General features: G+C 42.9%; 1 protein-coding gene across 1 annotated transcript; it reads right to left on the bottom strand.

The window, feature by feature from the left end:
* Nucleotides 1-1,651: 1,651 nt before the first annotated feature.
* On the bottom strand, nt 1,652-22,823 carry C3H1orf198 (chromosome 3 C1orf198 homolog). Its single transcript, XM_005491112.4, has 4 exons — nt 22,347-22,823; nt 15,187-15,237; nt 5,980-6,531; nt 1,652-4,098 (listed from the first exon to the last, which is right to left on the bottom strand). The coding sequence occupies exons 1-4, from the start codon at nt 22,692-22,694 to the stop codon at nt 4,042-4,044; spliced, it is 1,008 nt and encodes a 335-aa protein (XP_005491169.2). The 5' UTR covers nt 22,695-22,823; the 3' UTR covers nt 1,652-4,041.
* Between the last annotated feature and the right edge of the window lie 1,546 nt (nt 22,824-24,369).

Raw genomic sequence — 24,369 nt, 5'->3', positions numbered from 1 at the left:
TCAGGTCAGGCCCTTGTGTAAACCTCTGTTTGGTCACTGAAGTCAAACTATCAAAAAAGCACAGAATTCTCTTTCCTTCCCCCATGCATTTCATTTTTTGTTTCATTCCCTTGTTCGTTTTGGAGACAAGCACTATAGGAAAAGTACAGTAAGCTATTTTCAGGACAGCTAAATATTTTTTGATTTGTTGGCATCCCAGTCAAATCCTGACTTGCCAAGGGCATTTAGCCCTACATCTTGATCCTGCATAAGGTCCAAGTTTCACAGCCATGTGCCCAGCCACCCTTTGGGGGAAGAACTTTTTTCTAATATCCAACCTAAACCTCCCCTGACACAACTTCAGGCCATTTCCTCAGGCCCTGTCACTGGTCACCACATTATGGTTTTGATCTCACAGTAATGTACAGTAACATACTGATTCAAGTGGGTGATGGGCAAACTTGGACAGCAAAGCCCAGGAGTCTGTCTGTAAATAATGCCTATAAAGTTGGATTTGTCTCCCAGGGACATGATTTGCAAGCTCTTTGGGGGATGCAGTTGTTGAATGACCAGCAGGACTCTGCCAGCTGGGTGCTGCACCAGCACCCACAACCATGACCTCAAAGGTTGTCCCAACCTCAGCAAATACCACCAAAGTCACCACTAAATCAATCAATCAATCAATCAATCAATCAGTCAGTCAGTCACCACTGTTCAGCCACAGCATCTTTTCTCCTCTGCCCTTACAAGTCTTCACTCATACATCAGACCTGCTGGCTCCTTGTGCTGAGACAGTGCCCAGATGCTGTGGATTTGCCTTTAGTAGAGAACTTTTAAAAGTTGAGAGGAAGCTTAGACAAGATTGAAGCAAATTATAAGTAGGCCAAATCCTAAATATAGTTGGAATACCACCCTTAGTTGGCTGTGGAGTCTTTCCAAACCAAATTCTTCTTCAAATGCCTTTTTAGCTGCTGGAAATCCAGCCCGAGTACAAACCAAATTGTTTTTCCAAATACATTTCTGGAAGAAGTAGATGTGAGCATGCAGAAGAAAAACTATCCTTGTGGCTGCACATTTGATTCTCTTACACTTTGGGAACTTGCTGCACATCACAAAAGGCAGGCAGTGAGACTGCCCAGTGGCCTCTGCTAGCACCTTCCTTTTTGTGAGATGCTTTTAAAGCCCACACATAACCCATTCTGTCCCCCATCCTGCTTGGGTGAAGCGAAGGAACAGCTGTGTGGTGTTTCATTGACAGCTGGGGCTAAACCACAACAAGCAGTTTTCAAATGGCTTCTGCAATAACGATCCAGGTACTGCTTTGGATTACCTGGAGATACTGGTGGGAGAGTGTTTGTGTTAGGTTTAAGTCTATTACAATGAAGTACAAATAGATTTTAGTCTTCCCAAATCTCATCCTGCCCCCACTTGTCAGCTCACATGATAAAGCAAGGATACCTCCCCAAACAGATTCACTTAGAGGCTTGAAAAAACAGCTGAAGTGTGATTATTTTTTTTTTCCCCGATCTAAAAAATTTGGTTTCTAAATTCTGAATCAAATCATTCCTGGCTGTCTCTCAGGTAGATTCAAGATGCCCCAAACAGCTCCAATGGCACCAAGGAAAGCAGAGTATCAAGGATAACATACAAAACAGCACCAAAACCTTGACAGTTCTATTTAAAGTGACTTTATTAAAACATTGTTAATATAAAATGTGACCAAATACAATTTTGTTTTTGTAAGAATGTTTAATAAAAACATATTCAAGAAAGAAGGAGCATCAACTCTTGTCAAAGCACAGGAAAAACCTACCAGGATAAGTAAAAAGTTCTGCAGCATGTTCTACCAGCTGGTCCCAATGTGTATCAGGGTCGAGTTAGCCATGGAAGAGACAGGCAGCCCCAGTTCTTCCCTAAGAAGCTTTAAGGTATTACCAGAGATTTAAAGTAACCCTCCTTGACAGTAGGAGACTTTTGTTTTCAGATCTCCCCAAATCAGAATAAGATTAGAATGTGCATCTTCATTTTGGATTTACTACTTTTCAGCAGCTGAATGTACAGAAAATCAGATTCACTGGTAACTGTAAACCCCAAGATTAACACTTGCTAGCTTTAAAAGGAAGGTGCAAGTCGATATCAATAATACACCTAAAGAATTTGTGTTAAAGTTCTTCTAAGCTGTATTAACTCTGGATGCTTGTAGCAAATGCTATGAAAGAAAAAAACAGTGGTGAAGTCCAGGATGGTAACAACAAATATTTTCTGAACTGCTGAATGCAGAGATAACATCCACGAACTACAGGGGTTTGTACATCTCAGGAAGAACGGAAAAAAGCTTTCAGAAGCCTATAAATAAGAGTATGCTATGCAATGACTTTTACTCCGTGGTGATCTTACCATTTAGCTAAGGAACCTTTTAAGAAAACACTAGAAAAAGTGGAGGTTTTGGCCTTGGTGTTTTGGTTTTTTGGGGTTCTTTTGATGGGGTGTGGGGGCAAGAAAAGGGGGGATATGCTTACAGCGTTTTTGTTGTCCAACAAGTAAATTTTAATGCTCTATCAGCACACTCTGCTTGTTCAGAGCAAGCAGCACACCAATTAGAGGCAAGGATTCTTCCAGGACATTGCAAACTCTTCCTGTAACAAGCAGAAAAATTCCTGCTGCATCCAATTCTGCACATTTAACTGCCCCTGGCACTGAACCAAATGTCAAGTGCTAATCCATGAGAAGCCTAGCACAACTATGGCTTAGGAGATGGTGACCTTCTTACAGCCTTGGCTGGGACCCATGAGAGCCCTGTGTTTTGCCTTCTACCCCAAACAAATGCTATGGGACTATTGCTGAGGTAAAGGGAAAAGTCAAACCTTTGGCATTGGAGCAGACAGTCACTGGCTGTGCGTGGGGGAATTAAGGCTTCAAGGTGAGGTAAACACAGTGAGAATCAGGGTGTAAATCATGCTGCATTTCAGAGACAACAGATCCAAACGACAGCTACTCTTGCTCTCTACATTTTAAACACCAAAGATCATTCAAAAGCAGAACTGGAGGCAACACTGCCAAGGGCCACCTTGAGATGCCTCTCTGCACCTTAGGAATAAATGCAAGCCAGATGTTGAACGCTAAAGAGGATGAACCCACGAGGAGGAAAAAGCACCAAAGTTGATGAGTCCTTGAGACGATAAGCTGCTTAAAAAACAAAAAAGCCTCACACTGATGTGGCCTCCCATAAACATAGTGGTTTACTGACACAAGGTAATCTACACTCCAGAAACTCTCAGTGCTGTAGTTCCAGCACTAGTATTACAAAGAGTTATGCTCTAGTAAGGAGGCAGTGAAATTGTGTTCCCTGAAGAATTTCCCCAATTCATGAGGTGTTGTCCCACTCTCTTATACCCACCCCCAGGTCTTCAATCCAAACACCAGAAACATCATTTCCCCAGGTCATTTTTCTAAAACTCTTGAGTTATTTCAGCAGATTTGTAGGGTACAAACACAGTGCTTTTTTGGATCCATCGTTTTGGCAACGCCTTTGCCTTCTTCAGAAGAAAAAGTGTCTTCAGTAAGTGGTACAAAAGATACTTTCAAAGGAAACAAAATCTACAAATCAATGCAATTCTGGATGCTTGCCTTTCGTACTGTTTTTTGCTAGCTACCTGAAGTATGCTTGGAACCACTGCACGTGCAACACAATTTCTTACAAGTCACGCTAGCAAGGTTTCCACTGAAAACTGCAACCTGGTCCTGTAGGTTCCATTTCTAGGATACAGAGACTCTCATTTGTGTTTCTTTAACATGTGTACAGTAACTTCTCCCATCCTCTCAATACAGTAGCTACTAAAAATTTTAACAGATATTAAAAAAAATATCCAAATGAAACCACACTTCTATCACTGTTTAAAAAACAAAAACGCATACGGTATTACAAAAGTTTATACAAAGGCAACATTTAAGAGTTTGAAAGTTACTTCTAGAAAAAGACACAAATGCTAGTAAATTAACATACAAGGAGAAAGGTGTTCCACTCCTTCCCCAAAATTGGTTTGATCTGTTTTGAAGTATCTTTTACCAGTTGTCTAGAAAATCAAAGCCAGTCTTCAAGATAACATTGCTTGTACTAGTCTGCAAGGTAAAAAAAAAAAGGAAATAAGATTTAGTTGCTAATTATGTTTTTGCAAACTCAATATTTGACTGTCTATCTAAAAACTGAAGTTTAAAATGTTGTCTGACAATATTTCAAGATCTTTACCATGCTCTAGGATACCTAAGTACCCACACCATAAAATGCTAAACATGACAAGGAAATATATTCACAATGCCCAAAAAGGCAATTCCAGATAAAAATAAAATTATCCTTGTGGTCTGCAGGCAAAATGTTTTGGTTTTTTCCTCATGGAAAAAATTAATGAAGATCAATTTTTCAGACTACATTGGGAATTACAGAGAATGAAACCAACACAGAAGGCAAGCATCATGAATTCAACAGATTGTCTGTTGCAATTAGAGTCAGTTGTTTGCAGAAAACTACACAGATTAAACTTTGATGACAAGTTATTTACTACTCTATCCAGAACATACTCACTCCTGCAGGGTTAGCCATGACATTTAAGGTGATTCTAATGTTTAGGAAGAGTATTCAAGAGGCACAGCTGAGTCTCTGGATTCTCTTCCTAGAGCATGGCTTCCCAGAACAGGGAAGATAATCCAGAAAAGAAGAAAGGAAGAAATTCTTATAATACATGAAGTTGTCTGCTCCTCTGTTCCCATTTTCACATGGGAGGGTTGTTTCTCCACAGAGAGAAAAAACAGGTTTTTCAAACAATTTCAGTTATCTTGAAAACATTCAGAAAGGAACTGAAACTGTTAATTTGTAAGAAAACATGATAAAGCCTTTAACTCAAATCAAAGGAGAACCATGTTCACAAATTGTAGCTAGGCAGCTCAGGAAGCATTATCCCTCAGCTTCAGAAAATGGTAACTATACAAAGGGCTTCAAATACTGGAGCGGCTTCAGTATGGCTCTCTCCTAAGTGCACTTTTCTTGCAACCAGTTACCTCACCCTGCATCTTTCTGACTTTACATCATCTCATTTGGAATTTGAACAATCACAGTTGGGAAAATAGAAAAAGCTGTGTGAAGTGCTGAAGGTGTACAGCAATGTACAGCTACTGCCAGAGTGCTGCCACAGATTTCAAACAGAACTGCACAGCTCTGCTTGAAGTACCACTCCTCTTCTCTACTTGACAGTTTTCAAGCTTTTGATCTCTTTCTTTTTTTCCCCCTCCCTGTATCATATCCTGCTGTTTCCTTTCTTTTCTCACAGATCAGCATCTGCTTTTTAAAATAGCTTCTATTGGCTATTGAGCTGCTTAAGGTTATTTTTTGTTGTTGGGTTGTTTGGGTTTTTTCATTAAAAAAAACACTGAGAAGGCTAATTCTGGAAGCTCTTTCTATTTCTATTCTGGACTTTAAGAGAAAACACATTTGAAAGCAGCACAGCTGCCTGGGACCAAGCACTGGGAAGTGGCTGTCAGGCTACTGCTTGGAATAGCTGAGAACCACTCACCACTATGCTGTGTGTACCAAAAAAGTGTGCTAGACCCTAGTTCACCTACTTTTCAAGTTAAAAAGCTTATTCTTTCCATTAAGTGTTTTGCTTTTGCAAATAAAACCCCCAAACCCCACAACCTCTTTTATGTGACACAGCAACTTGCTAGGTTGCTGTCAATGAGCTACTTGGTGCCTTGTCAGCATTTCTGGTGTTAGATTTAAATTGTGCCTTTATCCTGTGTGTTAAAAAGCACTTAATTGAAGTTAACACATCAAACAGACTGTTAAACAACAGATGAAATATACTTCTTCACATTTGAAAGACAAAAAAGCCATCAAGCTGAGCTATGGCTTAGTGATTTTTGGAGTCCCTAATCTTCCAGTGGCCTTGCCAGATTTTAATGCGCTGTACAGTTCTTAAATATAAAGGCAGTGGGTATAGCAATACTCACCTGTCCAGGCATTTGTGGGTCTGTAAGTATAGTACCATCAGTATCCTCCTTGTTTGTCCTAGAAGATGCCAGATCCTGTGGTGGATCAGGAAGAAAGAAGTCATCTAGAGAACTAGTGGGGAGCTGAGTGGGTCGGGGTTTCTCCCACTCGAGAGACACAGAGGGTGTGCTGGGGGCAGCAGCCTTCTCTGCTTTAGTTGTGCTGGGCTTCTCAGCTTTGGGCATCTCCTTTGGAGCAGACTCCTGTCTGTAGAAAGAGGGAAGGGGCTTCTCTCCTTTCTCCATGGACTTGATCTGGCTGGGGGTCAGGGACTGGAACTCAGACTTGTCTCCTTCGAACTTGGAGCGCTCTGCGTTTATCTTCCAGAAGGACGACTCCTCTTCCTTCCTGGGTGCTATCAACCCCTCAGGGCCAGGGGCTTTATTGGCCTGAGAGGATTTAGGGACCTGGGCACCAGGCGCTGCTTTAGCAGGCTGCCTCTGCTCGCTCTGCAGCTGGGCACCACCTGGCTCTTGTATGGAGAGAGATGCAACGCTGAACTCCATCTGGCTCTGTTCAGGGACACAAAAACAGCATTTCAAAGAGCTTCACACAGACACAGCTCTGACTTCTGACCCTGGTGCACACAGATAGCACCTCAGCCCACTCTGAGACAGCTCGCAGACAACAGATACCACAGCAAAGCTAACTTAATTCCTCCATAAATGTCTATCTTCGTAGTTCCATAAAAATAATGATTTTTAAAAGCCTGAACTGCAAGCAAACATAAAAGTGTCCCAAACCTGCTGCAGAGGAGACAGAGAAAGGAATTGTATTGGAGTTACTCAGTGCCATCTAAGGCAGCAGTGCACAGCACGCACAGCACTGAAACATTAGAATAGCAGCACTAAAACATTACAACAGCTGCAGATGCATTTTGAAAGTCAGAGATGTTTTACATGAAAATTTTAAGCAACAAAAGCTTCAGAGTGTAGCTCAAAAGGCAATCTTCCATTATAGTCTTTGAAATAGCTGGCTACAGGTCCACCTGCTTCCAAGATAAAGGATTAGATGTAATGGGTATGCATAGGTAAATAGTTCTATAATTCTAATGCCCCTCTGAAGGAAGAGAACTAACTCCAGCAGAACCATTCTTCACCTATTCCTGAGCCCTGGTTTGTTTTCACTTGCAGTGCTGAGACAGCTGTACCCACTTCTGAGGCAACACTGGGCCAAGGAAGCAAGTGACCACAGTTAATGTATGAAAAACATCTTACAAGTCTCAGAAAAGTGAACAGTACTTCACTTCAAAATGTTTGCTTTACTTACCACCACCTCAGTAAAATGATTCTCAACTAGCTAGACACTCTTCAGACTAATAAAAGTGAAGCCTTATTACCCTCTGAGAAACATGTAAGCATGTGTGCCAGGAAAGAACAACCTAATACACAGACTTGTGTTTGTAAAAAGGAACAAATAATGTAAGGAAAAAAAAATGCCTTTACTGTTAAAGCTGTCTTGTTGTCATCATGGGCCTGATTGGGTTTGAAAAAAACTCAAGAGGACTTGTAGCTTTTGCTACAAATGGTTGAAAGACACTTTGAAAGTTCATTACAAATTTGTGATGTTTTTTCACCATTCTACTTCATTACCCAGCCTTTCCCAAATAAAACTGCAACAGCATCTATGGGCTTCAGTCTAAAACAAGCCCTAGTTGCATATCATTTTCACTGAAGTGTTTGATCTTGAGTCCTACATTATTGTGCATGTGAAGTTCAAAGGGGCTCTAGATCTAGCAGGACTCACAAGCCTGGTAGTTAATATTCAGAAACTTCTCATCAAAGAACAACTGTTAACCCAGCAACTGATTATTTATAAAACAATTTTTTTTAAACAGTCAGCAGCTGACTACACATAATTTGATTCATGGACTTAGATCTGACCTTTCTAAAGAATTAGATGCATGGTTTTTCCAAGGCTGTAGGCAAGAGAGCACCAAGCCCCATGTTCTCATGAAGAATATACTGCGCTATCAAAAGATGCAGAACATAAACAAGCTGCAAGTAATTATAGCTCAGCTAGAATAAGGTGAGGGCAAGGATACACACAAGTCTTACCAAACAACTCAACACCCCACCCTGCCTGCAAAAAAACTATGAGGAAAAACCTTAGTGCTCTGATTTATTTTTTTTAAACAAGCCATGACGTAAAATTAAGAGCAGGATATTTATTCACAGATAAATTTTGCATAAACAAACCATTGATGCAATGGTGTTGAGGATTATTTACAGTGACTGCCATTCTCTATATTAAAATATAGGGATTTATTTCCCTAAGCTCATTTGGCAGTACTACTGAATAGTGATTTACCACCCTGAAGTTAAGATGCTTTAAGACTTTAGAACTGATAAAATCCCAGCTTAAAAAAGCCCACAACACAATATCAAATAGACCTGCAATTCTCCAGTAGCCAAGAGAAAAAAACAAAAGGCAGATTCTAAAAATCAAAGACAGGTTAAAAAAAAATCCATCTTGGAAGACTTAAGTCACGTAGGAATTAAAGCAGTGCTACTTTCTGTCCTGCAGCAGTCGGCTGTCTTCTGAACAGCCTGTCCTGGGGCTCCCACTGGGGGTGACAGTAGCTAAAGGCCACCACAGCAGCAGTCACTTCCAGCAGGATGATTCCTTCACCCCCCAGCCCAAGGGAGAGGCAAGATCAGTGCCCAGAGTGCAGAGCAGCCACCACAGCCCCCAGCTCCACCAGGGCAGCACTGGAAACAAAATCCAGAAAAAACACCCATGGAAGGGAAGTATGGGTCAAACAAAAATTAGGAAAAAAAGTAAACCAACAAGATGGCTCTGCATTTCAACAGCAGCTAGCCAGACAGGCTGAGCCAGGCCTTCTGAGAAGTTCTCAGGCTGTGGAGCTAAAGCTCCACAAAACCTCCAACTCAGAGAGGTGGTTTGGAAGTGGCACATCACTCCTAGCATAGAGGTGAGCGTGGCACTGCAGCAGCACCACAGGCAGTGCCTTTCCAGCTTCAGTGCCTTTCCTTTCCAACCTGCCCATGGATGCATGTTCTGGAGAGGATGTCCGCTCCACCCTTTTGTGCAGAGACCACGGGGTGCACCCATTTCAGAAGATGGGACCACCTGACACTTGAGATTGCATATCTGTCTCACAGAACGCTCTGGAGATCAAACAGCTCACAGTCTGACACAGAATAATCCAAATGAAAATACTTCAGGAGTTCTCCTTCTCCCACAAGGAAGGCAGAGAAGACAAGACTACCCCGACAGGTTCTGAAAGCACTGTGTCTCAGCATGATGTAAATACAGCTCGGAGAGGTCACAGGGAGAATTCTGCTTCCAGCATTTAATTCCAGAAGCCAAGAACTTCTGTGGACCAGTCACAAGATATTCTGTTTCCCCTGAAATATATAATGCTTCTCTTTGACTTCTGAGGTTATTTAACACATCTAAACCCCTAAGAAATGTAGCTGACGAAAGAAAATGATTAATAGGCAATATCTTTCCAGTCAAAAAACTGGCAATAAAACACCCTCCCCCGCAAGGAAAAAACAAACAACAGAGCAGCAGCCTAAGTAGGAAGATAATTTCACAGAGATAGAAAAGGCCCATGTGTGAAACACCCTATGCTGATATCTAAGTAATGACTAGTACTGTACACTCTAATGAGTCACTAGACCCTACAAATGTGATTTTAATTAGAGTTCTTCCCTCAATTTCTTACATCAGATTGCAAATTGGCAATTGGTTGCGTCAGCAGGAGAAGGAAGGAAACTATATTTAAAAGACAGCAACCTCCCCCTCCCTCCCTCCCCAAAATGCCCTTTCCCTTTAGGTTTGCCAGCCATGGGAATATCTTGATGGGGCACATCTCTCCTGGCCCCAGCCAAACTGAGGGTGGCAGCTCACCTGTAAAGGTTTCCCTCCCCAGGCTGGGCAGAGCTGCTGGGAGCTGCCCGTGCCCATGCAGGGCTCAGGAGCAGAACTGCACCTGTGCCACTCCACCACCCTGGGCAGGCAAACACTCAGCAGTGGGGTGTGATTTCATGGCAAAAAGCAAATTGTCTTTCAGGCACAGTTTGGGATTCCAGAGAGAGGGTTTCAGTTCCCCGCTGCTTTCATTGATTTTTGTATTACTTTACACAAGCTGCAGTTTCTGTACGTATAAATCCCCATCTGAGGAATAAAATAAAAATATTTTCTTTTTCCTGCCATCTGTCCAAATGGTATTTCTGGGAATTGTTCTGCCCAGAAAGTCTCAAGAGTTTATAGACAGACTAGTACAGTCCCCACTGTAATTTCTAGAAATTATTGGAATTCAAATAAAAGCTATTAACAGCAGCAGTATTTTCAAGATATTGCATGAGCAAGTCTTTCTCAACGTATTAAGAGAGAGGGGGTAGAGAGTGCATGTGAAAGCATGCACAAAGAAGTATTTTGAGGTAAAGCAAACCAAGAAGTCTGTGTTCTTTTCAGTCTTATCCCTCTGGTCCCAAACCACTGCAAGGGTTTAAATAAAGGATGTCCTGTCTTAATCATTTTTCTGTATCATAAATACAAATAATATGATAAATTGCAGGTTTTAGGAGACTGTATGTCCATCTTTCCGTGAAAAGACCATATGAAGGTATTTAGGAATTTTGTTTACTGGATTAAAGAATTTAAACCAAACTTCAGTCTCAAGGCAGCAATAATCCACTGAATTGCAATAGTGGCTGTGTATACTCCTGGGAAACAATGTATGCTGCAAGAGAGGCACCAGGGGCACTGAGAATGTCATGACTTAATTACACTCTATGAAATCAGGTCTCAGTTCATAAGCACATATTAAAAACAAGATGACCACAAAGAATCCAGGAACTTTTAAAGCTTCTTATTCACTCATCAGGAATGTGTAGTATTTTACTAAGCAGTCACGCAAATACAGCCAAAACAAATTGTTTTGCTTGGCAGGCTGAAAAATCCAAATTGTTGAGACAAAGACTACAGAATCACTGTCAAAAGCAACTTGTTTTAAGCACAGCCTGATAAATGCAGAGGTAAGAAAGCCAATTTTAAAAGATTTAGAAGATGACTTTGCTTTGCTGAATGGGCAAAACCAAAATAAATATAGGGCTCAAAGCAGCTGCAGTTTTTGCTTTGTTTCCTGCACACACGGTGGGTGTTTTCAGGATCTTTTCAGAGTCAGAAAGAAATCCTTAGGTCAGCAGAGGCAAATTGCATGGGCAAAAAATAGAGCAAAGCACTCAAAACCAATCTAAGTAATTTTAGTCCATACAGAAGTCACTGTCAATGTTATATAGTACGGACCTTTGGAGGAAATTCCATTCTATACTCTGCAGATATGAACTGAATGCAGCCAGCCACTGCTTCTGGCTAGCTCGAGCAAGCTGGTACTGACAGTGCCTGGTTTTATGCTCAAAACCAACAAAGATAGGTGCAGGTAACTGAATTCTTACACTTGGCCATACAGACTAAAATAAACCTTGAACACAGCTTCTATTTCCACAGGTTGGGTTTGGTGGAGGTTTTTTGCTCAGGAACAGAAGTTTTACAGCACTGTGTTTTAAACACACGTAGTCTGAATCAAAAAGGGAAGGCTAATCTCCAAAGCTCAGGGATCACTCTCCTTCCAAGGAAGTGCTGCCATTTACACCAGCTTGGTAAAAATAATCACACCAAATTACAGCTTGTAACGAACAATTATAATATCATGCTGCTAAGGAAGGAAGGAAAAAATTCTCTTCTGCCACTGTGTTCCTATTTAAAACAAAACACCAACAAGGGCTTGTACAAAGGAGGATACTGAAGACTGCCTCAATTTTAGATAAAGGAAGCAGTTGGTAAAGCATGTTTATTACAAGTGGAACATAGCTGTTTTCTCCCCAAATCATTGCTGGGATTAGAACACTTCTGTAGCAATATAATTAGGGAATTCAGACAGGGAGGCAGCAACTAGATTATTGAAGGGATTGAAGCCTGTCACTTCTTCATTTTGCTTTTTGTTTGTTTATTTTAAACACACCTCAGAGGCTTCTCTTTTCAACAAATACCTGAGGGCCTGTTGAAAACAGAAGAGAATCGGCAACTATTCTACCTGTATCAAGAAAAAGAAAACTTGAGATATGCAGATATGCATGTGTCAATTTAAAGTCTTTGGAATAAAACCTGTTTTCGTTAATAGCATGAATTAGAGGTAAATTGCAATTTATTCCCATGCTGTTCAGTACATTCTGAGGTGGCAAACTAAAATATTTTCTGCCCATTACTAAATTAAGTCCTCCCCTGCCCCTGCCCAAATCTAAAATCACAAAATCCATAAAGTTCTGAGTTCAGGAAGAGTTGCAGAGAAATTTTACTTCCAAGTTCAGGCATGATTCTTGTTTTCCATTTATAACTTGAGGTCTGTGCTGAGTTTCACTGAATTTTTACTTCAAACAAACCAAGAAACCTCAAAGGCTAAACTCAGCCAAAATGTCATCTTTCATCTCAGGTAAACCTGAAGCCATAAATAGAATGCCCTGAATTCATAAACCTGGGTAGAGCTCCAGTAAAAAATGTAACCCACATTTCAAGACATGTTATGTCCATGAGGGCTCCACCCATGAACCAAATCACTCCCTCCAATTCAATCTTTAGTTTTAAAATGTCAGCCCTTTTGCAGTGCCAAGAGAACTCACTGCTTCCCAAGTTTTCCTTCTGAGAAGTGTTATCGTTATCTACTAAAAATATTATTTTAAATGCTGTCTAACAGCTAACTTGGCAATTTACACTGTAGTTCTACTTTGTTTGCCTTGTGTGAGGATTTAAAAATAAAAAGGTGAGACAAGAAATAGTCATCTAAAAATAGTGGAGATATTCAGGCAAGTGTTTGTTGTGATATGAACAACTGCAGCCCTATCTCACATTTGTGTTTAAAATGAGAATACAGAAAGTTTATTTGTGACACAAGAGAAGTCACCAAGCCCTTCAACAAGGTTCTGAACAGAATGACAGCAATTCAGTACACTGTTCTCTGGGTAAGTTTGACTGCATGGAAGTAGGGAATCCATGGCTTTAGCTACAGTGAGAAACATTTGTCCACACCTTATCAACTACAATGCCCCCTGGCATCACTGTTACAGTGAGAGCTTCAGTCTGGGAGAATACATGTCCTCCCCTCTTCCCTACACTTCCCACTACCCCCTCACAGTTTCCCTCATGTTAGTTACAGAAAATACACATTTTTCTGCTTTGTTTTCCTTTCTCAGTGTTAAAAAAAAAAAAAAGTCTATTGGTTTTATTGATTTACATCTCTACTTTCTTCTGCTCTGCAAAAGCCATATTCCCTTCCTTGGAAAAGACAGAGCATATTCGTGCACATTCAGGCAATAACATGCTAAAAACCCAAACCAAACAAAAAGCTCTCCATCTCTGGGAGATCAGGGAGAAGAGTACCGTGGAAAGAACAAGCCATCCTGGGGAGAGCTCGTGGAATGGAAAGAGCCTGAAAGCCTTAAATAACAGCAGGATCAGGTCTGGCTCACAGGACATTGAACAATGCATTACAACACACCAACCTTCCTGAACAGCTCATTCAGGTTTCCTCACGTGGCACCACTTGAATAAGGCTACTTTTGCCTCAGCTGGTGCCTCATTAAAAATTGCCTCCCAGTATTACCTCATAAAAGTTAGGGAAGATCAAAGAGTCACCACAAAGCTAGATCTCCACTTTTGAAAAGGAAGACTCAGCAGTGGAAGGATTTGGTTGAAAGATTGATACACTGGGGAAAAAACCAAAAGGAAGAATCCATGGGAACCAACCAAACCATACCCCCTAAATCCAGACAAAATGGATTCTCTAGACTTTTGCTAAAGAAAATGATCATGCAACTTTTCAGCCCACAGCTGTGGCACAGCTTTTATTTCTTTTTCTTTTATTTCTTGTCAGCAAGGAGGGAGAGGGGAAAGAGGGAAACACAGAAAATCCTTCACTGGTTCCTGAACCACCACAGCTTTTAAGGGAGTTTTAATGCAAGTGAAGAGTGGCATTGGTTTCTCTCAAACTGCAGCACTGCAGGCTGCCAGGAGCCAGGAGTCACACCAAGTTATAGGTTAATCAGCTTCTGCACAGCACAGATGGGCTGCAGCTACAGGCAGTGACCTTGAGCAGGGAGGTCAAAGTCTCAGGTCAACTGGATTAATTTAGTATTCACTGGCATTTCCAAATAATTACTCTGCATTAGGCTAAGATTATATTCATAAGGTCATACATTATTATCTACATAGTTCAAGGGCAAAAAAAAAAAGAAAAGAAAGAAACAGGGAATGGGGCAGTAGCAGCTTTCTCTGGTAGATAAGGGCAGAAAACACAAAGTCTGAAATGTGTGATTAAATTAACATGCCTGCCATACCCAGTTGAGAAAGACAATGAGCTGTGGTTTTGCTCCCAGAATTTTTCCAACAAGAAGAATTAAACTCGATTTCCCACCACACATGTGGCACAACTGTGTTTCCTCACACTGCAGCCTCAGAAAGATGGAGAACTCTGGCTCTGTGTTAGCCATATGAGAATCCCATCATAAATAATGCCTTAACAAAATACCAGAGATAAAGTGAGGTGTAAAAGAATCCCCAAACCAACTCACCACAGAAAAATATGGGGTTTTTTTAAGGAGCCTTTTGAATAGGAAATAACATAGAGCTTCTAGCACGGCCCCAGGTTAACAAGTTTCACTACATTTGTCCTAAGATAACATTCTAGTTCATAATAAAAAGATGAAGTACTAGACAGGCTTTCAGAAAGAATCCAGTGAAGTTAAGAGATACCTGCACATTTCTCACACCATCTTCTAGCTACTTTACTCCTGACCTAAAAGTGAAATGCAGCTATGTTTATACAGTATCTGAGACAAGGGTCTTACTAAACATGGAAAGTTGATTAAAAATCTTGCAACAAAAAATAAAATTGTAATGATTTGGTTTTACATCTGCACTCAAAGCCAGAACTTTAGTCCATGAAGTACATTTTGAGTTTCTCCTGATGTAAATCAAAGCGTACCAGTCCTGTTTGATTTGCAGCATGGTCACTTTATACCGCTTGCATAGAATAAAGGTGACATTAATCTATCAAGTTAACAAAATGAAGACAATAAATGCAGTAGGAACAGTATAAAATGACAAAGCAACATAAAAAAAAAAAAAAGTTGTTTAATTACCTTCGTTTCCCAGGAGAACGGAGCTGAGTGTTCATCTTGCCAAGTTATATCCTGAAATAAAATTGAAGAATGACTAAAAATCAGAAGAGTAGCTCCATCTTCTCAGAAGCATCACACAGATGACATTATGTTACACTGCTGGAACTATAACAACCACTGCTACAGAACTGACTAAAAAGTGAAAGCACTACTTAAAGATGGCACTGATTACATTTTAAGACTGACTGAAAGCAGGTCCTCTAAAGGGAAGGTTATCAATATGTACCAAGTTATTCTACAAAATATATGAAAGTTTAGCCTGGTCTCAATCTCCTGAAATGGTTTTTCCACAAACAGCTTTAAAATGTATTATATTTCCAGTCTTCTACTGGGCGTTTCTTTGGTAGCCACTAGCAACACCCAGGGACAGAAACAACAACAGGAGAAGGGGATTCAGGGAAATCAAGTCCCAGTTCCTCCCTCAGGCAGATCAAAGAGCACATGCACAGCCAGGCAGTCGTGGGGCAGTGAAACAGCTGTGTGGCCAAGGCACAGCTGGATCCAGCCCCAACAGGACCCATCATTGCACCATGGCAGTGAGGGCACTCTGAAATAAATGTTCAGAGGTGATGAAGGAGCCACACAGCACCCACAGCACCAAATCTCACATCCACTATTTGAAGATGCTGCATTTCTGAAAATGATCCCAAACAGAGAAATTTAAATAATCTCTCAATACATGGCATGCTCTCCAGAAATACATGCAGCCCACACTGAAAAAAAAAGGGTAGAAAATAATTTGAAAAATGATTGTTGTTCATATATGTAGAAGAATTATAACAACATGATTGCATTTCTATTCCTAGTCATGGTTGGGACTCACTGGTACTTTGGATGGTCCCACAAGGTACAGGAGTGGGAACACCGTATGGAAAGGGAAAGGCCAGGAGTAACCATGCAGGATTTTCACACTCCTGCTGTTCAGAGAATAGCAGAACTCAACCATGTTTTAACACAACACAGGAACCCCACATTTCACTGTGGCTGCTTTTTTCTTCTTATTCCTGGTCTCTGCCTTTCTAGGAATGTATTTCTCAGACATCTGATAATATTCTCCTGATCTGCCCTCTCTTATTTCATCGTAAGCAGATTGTTTTGGCCTAGAGCTATGAGATCATGATTAGAAGTGTCTAAAACCATCTCCTAAACATAAAAACATGGCATTCTCCAACTATTACTCATCTGTGAAATACAGAGTTTCTAGCAGCAAGGTATTTGTGGTATCTATGAGGGTGATCCCACGCTCTTAGAAAGCACTGGCCTGGTAGAGCTCATCTAAGAGAAAAGGCCTGGGCTCTTCTCAATCACATACTGTAGCCAAAAGGAAATTTGGTGTAGGACATTTTTGCCAAGAACACAAATGTAATTCAGGTTCTCTCAATCCAGGAAACAGATTCTCGGATGTTTTAACATTTAAAGGAAAAAAGGAGCAGAAGTCTGCTTTTTGGTATCTCTCAGCATTTGCACTGCGGTGTGCTGCTGTCTGCATGGGAATGCCACACCACTCAATGTGCGACACCTCACAGCAGGTGTGTCTAATTATTTCAAACTCCTTCTAGAACAATGTCCTTTGCTTCTGAAATGGAGTTGCTCATTTCTGAACAACTGGAGTTCATAATTTCTGAAGCATGCCTGAGAGAGGAATCACAGCCCAGAAGGGAAGAGAGATGGGAAAACCTAACCATTGGATTGAGTATCACACACAAGCAAGACTGCAACACTTCTGTCTGCATGGGGCCTGGATAAATCAGGGCTTGACTTCAAACATAGCAGTACAGGACAGAAGTCCAGAGAACACTGTAACACTGCTACATGCAGTCACAGCACCTTAAAGCTCCAGATGTGCAGGCATAGATGCCACTGGGTTTTATCTAAAGAGTTTAAAGGAAGCTCTGTCGTCTTGCTATTTACAGGACAAGCAAACCAGCCAGGGACCAGTTTTAAACTTGGCAGTAAGCCATCTCCATGCTGGATTCCAAGACATCCAGTTCTTTATTTTGTTGTATTTGAGGCAAGAGAAGACAGCACTGGCAGGGACAGCTCTTCACCCAACGCTCCCTGCACACCCTGAACTCAGCCGTGACACTGCTGCTGTGAGCGAGCCCTGAGGACAAAAGGCCAACCACAGAGGGAGGGAAAAGCAGCATGGGCAAGGCAGAGTGAAGGTATGAGGCTGTCATGCAGCAGGATACATCATTCCCTGCAGGACAGAGCAAGCCAGCCTCCCACTTCATGGAAACCGATGTCTCCTCAAGCATCATTGTCCTTGTTGGCACCGCAGCTTGTAACCTCAACCTCCAGCATGGGCAAGCAAAAAGTTCCTGGAGTGAATTAATTTTGGTAACAGCTGTTAAAAGTTCTGGTCAGGGATAGAATCTAAGAGTTTCACTGATTATTTGGTTTTTTTACTTAAATAATGGCTCATTGTTTCTTGGGCTGCACAGCCCAGCCCTCCTCAGAGCCAGTAACTCTGAGGAACTCTGACCACATTCAAAAGATGTTCTGTGGGATATGGCAAAGAATAAAATAGGATAAGACGTGGCTGGAGGACACAAACCTTCAAGCAATTGATGTCTGTGGCTATTTGAAGTGTACTTGGGGCTAGGATGAAGGAGACAATTGACAAGTTCTGCCCTTTGTCAGGGAAGGGAAGGAAGTTTGTGGCCTCCACCTCATGTGTCCTCAGACAGAGAACATGCAGAGGACCGAGTGAAAAGACAGAACACTGTTGAACCAGGTTCTGCTATCTGAACTGCCTGATTCATGTTTATCTCCAACCAAATATGAGAAGGAACTTAGTTTTTTTTGTAGAATAAACAAGTTCTTACATGCTTGAAGAAACTGGGAGCAAAAGAATCAACTGTTTCAATAATACCAAAAGAGAATTATGACTGGAAAGTCTAGGGGAAAAGGATTCAAGGCCATTTATCATCAACATAGATGAGAAAAAATCCATATCTGATCAGCTTTTGTTTTCAGCACACAACAATGCCTTCTTCCAGCAAGAAGGCAAATAAATAAACTTTTGTTCACCAGGGTTAAAAAAAAAGAACTATTTGTAAGAAACAGGGCCTCATGCAACATATTTTAAAGCTGAAAAAGATGAGTGAGAAAGAGGCAAAAATCTGGTCATACACTTGACAACCAGCTGCAAAATACATAAAAAATAACCACAAATTACATTTGCTATATGTAGGCAGCTTGCTGCAAAACAACATCTGAATTTCTAAGTGGAAGGCACTGGTAGAAGTGTGCCTGTGTATCTGACATGAGCATTGTTCAGCACAGCTGACAGTAGCTGGGCAAGACACAAACCCCCCAATAAATGCTTCTTAGAAGTGTTATTAGAACAGGACTTGCTGGTTACTGAGGTTTTACTGCACTCAAATACTGCCTTTCATTTTTGGGTGTTTAAAAAGCACAAATCTCTAACAGACCAAACTTAAAAAAGTTTTTGCTATATTGATTATTTGTTGCTTTAAAGCAATTTTAAGTAGGGAGGTAAAGGGTTGATTCTTTGTTTGGTGCCAAAGTTCTTGAGGCTAAGCAAAACAAACAGCATCTCTGCTGAAGGCAGGTAAATCAAGCTTCCCTCTTAAAACACAATGAATGAAGCTAACCAAACTCTCTCACCTGTCTTTCCTCCACATAAAATGTTTACCACTTCCTAAAGCATATGGCATTTTTCCAATGAAAAGTTAATTTTTTCACATCCAACTCTTTTACTGCTCAAATACTTAATATCCATTCAAAGAAAAAATGAACTAAAAAACAAAGCAAAAATCAAACTTTGATTCCATGTCTACATCACATGCTTATGGATAAAGAGGGATGGTATTAAGAGAACAGTGAGAACTTGCTGTAAACTGAATATCTAAATTATCTTTTACTGAACCAGAGAGAACTCAGTGGCATCAACTGACACCAAAACAGCTCCACTATCAAAGGCTGACCACAACATGCAAAGGGTGGTAGCCTCTCAATACTGCTGGTTTTCCTCCCATTCCCTCATGGTTTACAGCATATTTCAAAATAATCAATCTATATTACATTCATGCTCAATCTCAGCTTGCATTTCCAGATTTCTGCCTGCTCAGTTAATCTCCATTTCTACCGCTATGGGCATTAGAATGAAGAAATTATAAATGGAGAAATGCCAGCAATTGGAGGCTTGTTGGAGAGAGGAAGCTCTGTTGCAGCATCCAAAAGCCCCTGGACAGGAGGCCTGGGCTGTCTAGACACAGAAAATTATGGTGAAGCAACAAATAGCCTCCTGTGCTGGGCTCATGTGCGATGACAGCAAGTCAATCTTCAGCAAACAGGACACAACTTATTTCACTGGGGTGTGAAACGCCCCTGTTAGCCTAATTCTCTTTTGAAACTGTGCTCACAGTGCCTGCAGGGCTTCTGCCACCAGCTCCATGACTGGTGATGCCGCAATGAGGATAAGATGGAAGGGAAGGAGCAGTGACTCCAGGCATTTGCTAAGAGTCCCACATGGTGCTGCAGTGCTCTAGCATTATAAAATGACTGGATCATGGCTACGGGATGCCACGGTCCTGTTACTGCACGTCTATTTTCTATAACACCCTTCCCACACAGGCAGCATAGTCAAAGGTGTTTTGAAAACGTAAGAGATGTTTATAGTTTGAGAACTTACAGTCCTGGGCTACAAGTTCAGGAGATAAATTTGGTGTTAGATGAAATATACAGGAAATGGTGGGGGCAAGAAAGAGGGAAGCAACTGTCCAGAAATACAAGACCACTACATATATCCTCTGGAACACCTTATCATAATGGTCATATGCATGAAAATGGGACTGAAATAGTGAGAGACCAGACCAGCAAATCAGTATCTTCAGTATTCATCCTTGGTTTGCTTTCTAGCACGTCTTCCAAAGAACATGAGGTCAGAGAGATCAAATTTCTGTGCTTAAGCAAGCCCAGGTAGATCACTACAGATTTCAACATCAGTTAACAGGGAAGATGAGCTGTGGCTGGAAACATTAAACTTTTGGACCAGGCGTATCAGCAAGAACATCATCAGGCCAAAACACTCTCACTGAGAGCACTGCAGCATCCACAAGTGATTCAGAGGCACGCGGGCTACCCTCCGTTTCCTTGCCTTAGGATACCCCACACAATAGGCAGGGAGAGCAGCCAGGACCAAGCCACTCGTCCTGAGCAGCTCCCTGGCAGAACACACAGACAGCAGAGCCCTGCAGGCCGAGCATTCACCAGCCTGGGAAGCAGAACCGAACCAGGGACCGGCACGGCGCTGGCTCTGCCACAGCAGGACAAGGAGGGACAATTTGTCAGCCAGAGCAAACGTCCAGCAATCAGGTCGAATGCCAGCAAGGGAGCCAGGAGAGAGGAAGCTATCACATGAAGAGCCAGGAAAGGCTTCAAGGCTCAGTAGTACAGTTGGAAGAACTAAAATGGAAATGGCGAATGCCAAAATGAGTGGGATCTCTTTTCTTCAGAGAAACAATTTATATTAACTTCTGCTTAGAAGTCAAAGAGGAAGTCAATTGAGGCAGATGCTTCCAAAATTAAACACTTTGTATCGAGTATTTGGGGGAACCTTGCCTTCTTTGGTTAATGGCTACAGAAACATTGACATTATGCACATTGTAACTGTATTTGGGGAGAAGAGGGGAAAGAAAACTATTTGCCCAGTTTCAGATGGACTCTCTAGATGTTTAGGAAATTATTATTTCCATACAGTGGAGCACAACAGCCTACAAACATGCTTGCTTTCCTTCCAGATCCACATAATTCAAAGCAGAAAGCACAGCAGAGCTCTCCAAGTCTGAGAAAACTGAACATATTTTTTTTCCACACTCTTTAAAATTCTTTCACTACTAACTTCAGATTTAAGTTTCTTTTCAAAGGTTGTTTGCACAACCAAATTTGTTGTCATGTGTCCTTCTTCTACACCTCTTTTTGGCCATTACTATCAAATATTTATCTAGAATTATGGGTATCATGAACTAGACAAACCTGAGCTACATCCTGTGCTCTCTAGCTTTAGATATGATGTGTGTGCAGCACAGCACCACACCCTCCTGACAGGGGAAACACAGGCAGCAGTCTCCTGGCACAAAGCTGGTTGGGAACCACGATGCCCAGTTTCAGTGTGCCCCACATGTTTCTCGGAAATCCCATTGCAAGGGATATTGGAGAGGAGCCTAAAAGTAGCCCTGCTCTCTTTAAATTGGATTCATGATTACAAATGGAGAAGTGCATTTTTTTCTTTCTCTGCTAGAAGGCACATAAGTAGCAATGAGCCACTTAAAGTTATTATATGGACATAGTGAAAGAAACTGGCTCTGTAACCATACGAGAATAAAAGAATATAACAGAAATGTAAAAGAATAGAAAACAAAGGGAATCAATGCACTGAATAAGAGACACAGTATCCGAAGAGTACTGTCAGGTTGCCTCAAGCATTGTTAGACCTTCCTCTTCAAGGGCTCACACTGGGTAACACGACCCACTGCTCCAGACCAGGTACTCTTTTACTGTGGATTTCTAGAGGGGCTGCCACGCTTCACCACTGGATAGATGGCTCTCAGAAGGTTCCAAATCCATACTTTTTGCCATCTATCTTTCCACACCCTTGTTTTTCCTGGCATGTGACATGGAACAGGCTGCATTTTTTTTAAGGTGTCAAACATGCCAAGAGCTGGAATGTTTTCAGCGTTGTATTTTTAACCGTGTCTAAAACTAGAAACGAAAAGGAAGAGATTTAATTCAGTGTAAACATTCCCTACAGCCCATTTTCAGCAAGAGACTATGTCCAGCGCCATGCCCCGCCGTCGGGGGAACTGAGACCGTCCAAGTCCTTCGGCAAAACCCACTTCAGCGCTATCGCTGCCTTTACGGGCGGTGAACATCCCGCCCCCAGCACAGCCAGGCAGCGGGGAGAGGAACCCAGCTCATCACCGGGGCAACTCGCCCGGCTGCCGACGGCGCGGAGCGCCCGCGACCCCGACCCCGACCCCGGCGCGGCGGCACCGCAGCCCGGGGATGAGGCGGCCGCCGTGCCCCGCCCGTGCCGGGGCTGGGCAGCGCCGCTCCCGCCCGGACCCCGGCGCCCCTTCCCCTTTCCCCGGTACCTCCTCTCCGAAGCGCACCACCTTCTGCCCGGTGTTGAGGCGCAGGCTGGGGTAGGAGGCGGGCTGCGCGGGCGGGCGGGTGGTGCCGCGGTGCGCGGCGTAGCGGGCCTGGACGTGCGGCTCCACCAGGCACTTGTCGATGATCTCGTCCTGCTGCCGGGGCGGCAGCCGCTCCCACTCGGGCCCGTAGCGCTCGCGGATCCGCTCCTTCTCCGCCATGATCTTGCGCGCCATGGGGCTCAGCGAGGAGAAGTAGCTGAACCGCTTGCGCTCCCGCTCGTCCAGCGGCCGGTTCCCGTTCATCACCGCCGTGCGGGAAGCGGCGATCGCCGCCGCCATGGAGGCCATGGCCACCCCGCCGCCGCCAGCCCCGCACTCGCACGGCGGGATTGGGGATGGCACCGGGAAGAGAACCGCCTCCTGCGCTCCCCTCCCGCAGACACCGCCTCCCTCGCTCCCTATAAAGCCGGGCGGCCGCCGCCCCGCGCTGCCCGCCCCCCGCACGCCCTGCCCGCCTCCCCGCGGCGCCGCCCGCTCCCGCTGCACCGAGCCGGCCTTTCTCCCTTTCTCCTCGGGCCGGCCACAGGGAGGGGAGCGGGGACGCCGCCTCCCGGGCGTGCTTCGGTCTCGGTACCGCCGATAACGTGGGGCTGAGCGCGCCCCACCGCCGTAAGCGCTCCTGCCCGTAGCATTCGTCTCCCGCAGCCCTTCCCTTCTGCCGAGGAGCTACGCTGGAGTGTTCCCACGCTGCCCGGGCCAGGAGCACCACGAAGGGACTTGTCTCAGCTGGCAGAAGAGAACCGTGCCCAAGAACCTGCCTTTCCTCGCTCCTAAATAAATCGTACGTGTTTCTTAACACGATAAAAGGTGCAGCAGCTGCTGTTAGAAGGGAGAGGATGCCGGGCACAGGCGCTTCTGTCCGACTCCACGGACTAGGGCTCAACATGGTCTGAAGCCTCCGTATTAATTTGACATCACAGCTGCAGCCTAAGTGTAACAAGTCTGTGCAGTAGGCATTAGTTACATTAGTAAAACAGATTTCTAAAGGCTGAAATAATTAGGCTTTCTGGTCTCTTCATTTGCTGTACAAATGCTCCTTTCCGGCAACAAGTCCTTATTTTGGCAAAAGATTCACTGAGGTCCCACACACACATTCCCAAAAGATGACCAGTCTCCTGGGGTGGGGTGGAGGAAGCATAGTTCCTTTCCTCAAAACAAACAAACAACAACAAAAAAACCCCAAGCTTACCTAACATAGGCAACTATGTCAGAAGACTTATGTGAGACTAAATCTATTTCGACTTTTTGGCCTAGTAAGTTAGAGGGAATATTTATTATCTTCAAAATATATTTCAAAGTAGCACAAATATTGAGGTTCAGATTAATGGTTTTTCATTGCTTAGCCTATTTTTTCCCCTCAGTCTGCTTTCTTTAGTATCATTCTTAATAGATAAATGACTGGGGCTGCAATACATTTATGTTCTCATTTAAGAGTTCAAATGGTATCGCTAGACCAGCTGTCTAAGATGACACAGAAGAGGATGGAAAATGATAATTAGATTTCTCCACATACTTGGTTCTTTGGAGGTAATTACAGTTCCCCAAGTCATCACATACCAGCCCAGTTATATAATCCTGTTTTGTTTGTTAAACTTGTTTGAGAGCACTTGACTTGAGCTCGCTTTCTTTCTTAGTCATCTGCCTCACGCCCAGAGAAAGAAGCCTTTGAAACACGTTTGCAGGCACACACACACACTCTCCTAAGAGGTGTAACACACATTACCCCAACCCTCCCGGGATCTCCCATTAATCTCTTTTGTCTGCCACCAGGGAGTGGGGACAAAGCCAGTCACAGGAGTAAGAAATGAGGACAAGGAAACCCAGACAACTGTACATGGTTTGTTTGTCCAGGAAGTTTTTTCCTTCCCCTTCTCCACTCCCTCTGGTCTAAACCCCAAAACAAAACCCCTCCTTTTTATGTTCCCAAGACAGTCTGGTCAAATGCCAATATAATTCCCCTTTC

The sequence above is a fragment of the Zonotrichia albicollis genome, chromosome 3 (genome assembly GCF_047830755.1).
Source record: "Zonotrichia albicollis isolate bZonAlb1 chromosome 3, bZonAlb1.hap1, whole genome shotgun sequence".
Classification (NCBI taxonomy): Eukaryota; Metazoa; Chordata; class Aves; order Passeriformes; family Passerellidae; genus Zonotrichia; species Zonotrichia albicollis.
This window is presented reverse-complemented; position numbering and strand designations above follow the sequence as displayed.

Coding starts and splice junctions, on each gene's coding strand:
- C3H1orf198 (XM_005491112.4), bottom strand. CDS start 22,694: ATGGCCTCCATGGCGGCGGCGATCGCCGCTTCCCGCACGGCGGTGATG. Junction 15,238..22,346: donor TGGTGCGCTTCGGAGAGGAG/GTACCGGGGAAA, acceptor ATTTTATTTCAG/GATATAACTTGGCAAGATGA. Junction 4,099..5,979: donor ACCCACAAATGCCTGGACAG/GTGAGTATTGCT, acceptor TTTACCTTGCAG/ACTAGTACAAGCAATGTTAT.